At 51.4% G+C, this 2,706-nt stretch overlaps 1 protein-coding gene across 1 annotated transcript in view; it reads right to left on the bottom strand.

Annotated features, from left to right (window-relative positions):
* Window positions 1–1,435: 1,435 nt before the first annotated feature.
* Window positions 1,436–2,706, bottom strand: part of LUC7L (LUC7-like (S. cerevisiae)) — a 17,018-nt gene continuing 15,747 nt past the window's right edge. Inside the window, exon 10 of the mRNA XM_010156780.1 lies at window positions 1,436–1,577. Within this exon, the coding sequence (XP_010155082.1) occupies window positions 1,436–1,577 (142 nt within the window). The remainder of the gene's footprint in view (window positions 1,578–2,706) is intronic.

Raw genomic sequence — 2,706 nt, 5'->3', positions numbered from 1 at the left:
TCCCCTCACCCGACACGGAGGTTACAAAAACAATACGTGAAACCGCGGAATTAGTTGTAAAAACGGACAGGGAAAGGGGGTCGCATGCACTAAGGACTAACACCGAGGGAGCGCCGGGATGGCTGCAGGGAAACCAAAACCGTTAAGCAGCTTAGGGGAGCCTCGAAGGGGAAAACACCTGCCGGAACCCACCCCCCAACCGGACAGACGGCCCTAAAACAGCATTTACAGACACCTTCCTGCTTCTCCTGGAGCGTTAGGAGCGAGCTGTCTTTAATGAGAGATACCTGCCTCGCCGAGCTGACGAGCAGCGGCCAGGCTCAGGCCCCACCAGCACCGAGGTCGGCAGGCAGCAAGTGCTTTACTCACACCAAAGTACCGATCCCGGGCCCGGGGGATGGCGACTGCGGCTGGCACAGCGAGGCGGTTTTCCACCCCTCGCGTAAAAGAAACCTCGTTACAAAGCAGCTAGTTACAATACGCAAGTTCCTTCCACCCGTGGCAGGACACGGCGAGTGCCTCGGTCCCGGGACAAGCGGTACACGCCAACACGGGCGACTCTCGCCCTCCTCGCCCTGCCCCTGGATTTTCCAGCCAGAGTCGTCTCTGCTGCTCGGCCTTTCTGCCTGACTGGCCTTGAAAAACATTTCTGCAAGTCAGAAAGCCCCCATGGAGGAAGCTCCGACTCTGGAGCACACAGTGAACAGGCAGACTAGCTGCTGCTGTACTCCTAGAAACATCAGTCCAGATTTCCCACCGTTCTCTTCACGGCCAGTATCGGATCCGTTGAGGTACGAAAACCAGACTCGAGCCCGTCTTAGAAACGTGCTCCAGCTGATTTGGTCATCCTCACAAAGATGAGCAGCTTTCGAAATAGCCAGATTGGGGCCAAACTTTGCCTGTCTTGACTTAGCTGGAAGAGTGAGGCCTCTCTCAAATGCCAGAGACATAAAACCGAGGCGGCTAAGCGCTAAAAGGAGGAAAAAAAAAACCAACCCAAAACACTTCTGAATTTCTTTTAACATATATAAACAGAAAGAAAAATTAATTCAGTGAGAACCAGAGCTACTGGCGTGCTCACAAAGGGTCAGGTAGATCTTTTGGAAAGGGCTGAAGCATTACAAACATCACAGCAGCTCAGGTCTCCGGCCACAGCGCTGCCCGACCGCCGTGTTCGCTGGGTCAGGACGCGCAGCCTGTCAACCGCTGGCCTGAGCTGAAAGCGATCTGTCCAGATTGATTTATTTCCTACTAAACCAAAATCCTGTTAAACGGTACGTAACTCTGTGTCTCTACAAACTCACAGCTATCTGCCAAACAATAAAAATTCCAAACTACAAAAGATGAGTTGTATTCAGTAAATATAAATGGGGAATTTAGGTTTTGTGTAGAATGTTTATCAGACTATTTACAGTGCAACACAGATCGTTTGAGTTCAGATCTCGCCAGCTTCTCTCTCTTCTGATCTCTTGGAACGAGATTTGCCATTTGTGCTCTCGTGCCGCCTCTCAGAAGAGCTCTTCTCTTTTCTCTCTCTGTCTCGTGACTTTTCTCTTGAAGACCGATCTCTAGAAGATCTGAAGTACAAAGTAAGCCATTGCTAGAAGCTTCACAACTAAAAGGATTTTCAAATATGCACAGAATAACATCATCCTTCCCTAGGAGGGCTGTGGCATAACACGAGCTGCTCACAGGAATGTGCCTAGGAACTGCGAGGTGGGGAGCGGTGTCCCACAAGACAACCCCAGGCCCTCTCCGAGCTTCGGCTGGGAGAACGGCAGCGCTGAGTGCACGGCGCAGCCTTTGTCACTCTCTCCACTTACAGCGCTCCTTTCAAGCTCTTGCCACAGGGGCTCTCTGAGGTCTTCCCTGGGCCCCTTATTATTTTACTGGGCTGTACTAAAGTGCCTGCAATTTCTCGCTCATCTATCACTCAGCTCTGTTTGTCTCGTCCTTTTCGTGATGCTCTAAGCTAGAGGCTTTCTGCTCAACTGCTTTAAATACCAACTGCATTCTTTGGATCAAACGCTTGCTCAGCCCTGGGCTTTTTTTAACTCTGCGTCTTGACAAGCGTTGTCCTTGGCAGCGTCCTGGCTTTAAAGCCAGATTTATATTCACAGCCCACAACATGGGCAAATCGCAGCCTGCCCGGGTGACAGCTCGAGATTTTCAACAGTGCTTCTCTGGATCAGCCCCCCCAGAATGAAGGTCCACGCTGCAAAGGCTGCTTTCCTGTGTGACTCACAGCAGCCTTCCCAAGGTGCTGACCCTGGGCGAGCTCTAGCGGCCGGCACCCCTTCGGAAGGGGGCAGAGGCTGTCCCAGGCCCCACAGAGCCAGCACGTTTTACTCCAGGAGCCAGTACCCAGGTTTTTTCTTTTACAGTCACAAGCAGAGGACCTGGTACGTGCCTCAGAGGTTCTCAGCTTTCCTTCACACCGAATGTAAGGTTTGGAAATACCACCCAGTTGATGCATTAAAACCTTACAGCTCTCCATGCCACATGAGCCATTTCATTCTCATTAATTTATGCCATTTAACCACAAGACAACACGAGTCTGTTTGACAAAATTAACTCTTCCCCTGTTCCCACAACGCTTGCTGCCTCTAGTCCTCCTACCCTGAGGTTTCCAGATCCTGCGACAGGCTCTCCACTTCTTCCTACGAGTCAGAGCTCCGACCAGCAGAACCTGAATGCAGGTTTCAC

The sequence above is a fragment of the Eurypyga helias genome, unplaced genomic scaffold (genome assembly GCF_000690775.1).
Source record: "Eurypyga helias isolate BGI_N326 unplaced genomic scaffold, ASM69077v1 scaffold32938, whole genome shotgun sequence".
NCBI lineage: Eukaryota > Metazoa > Chordata > Aves > Eurypygiformes > Eurypygidae > Eurypyga > Eurypyga helias.
This window is presented reverse-complemented; position numbering and strand designations above follow the sequence as displayed.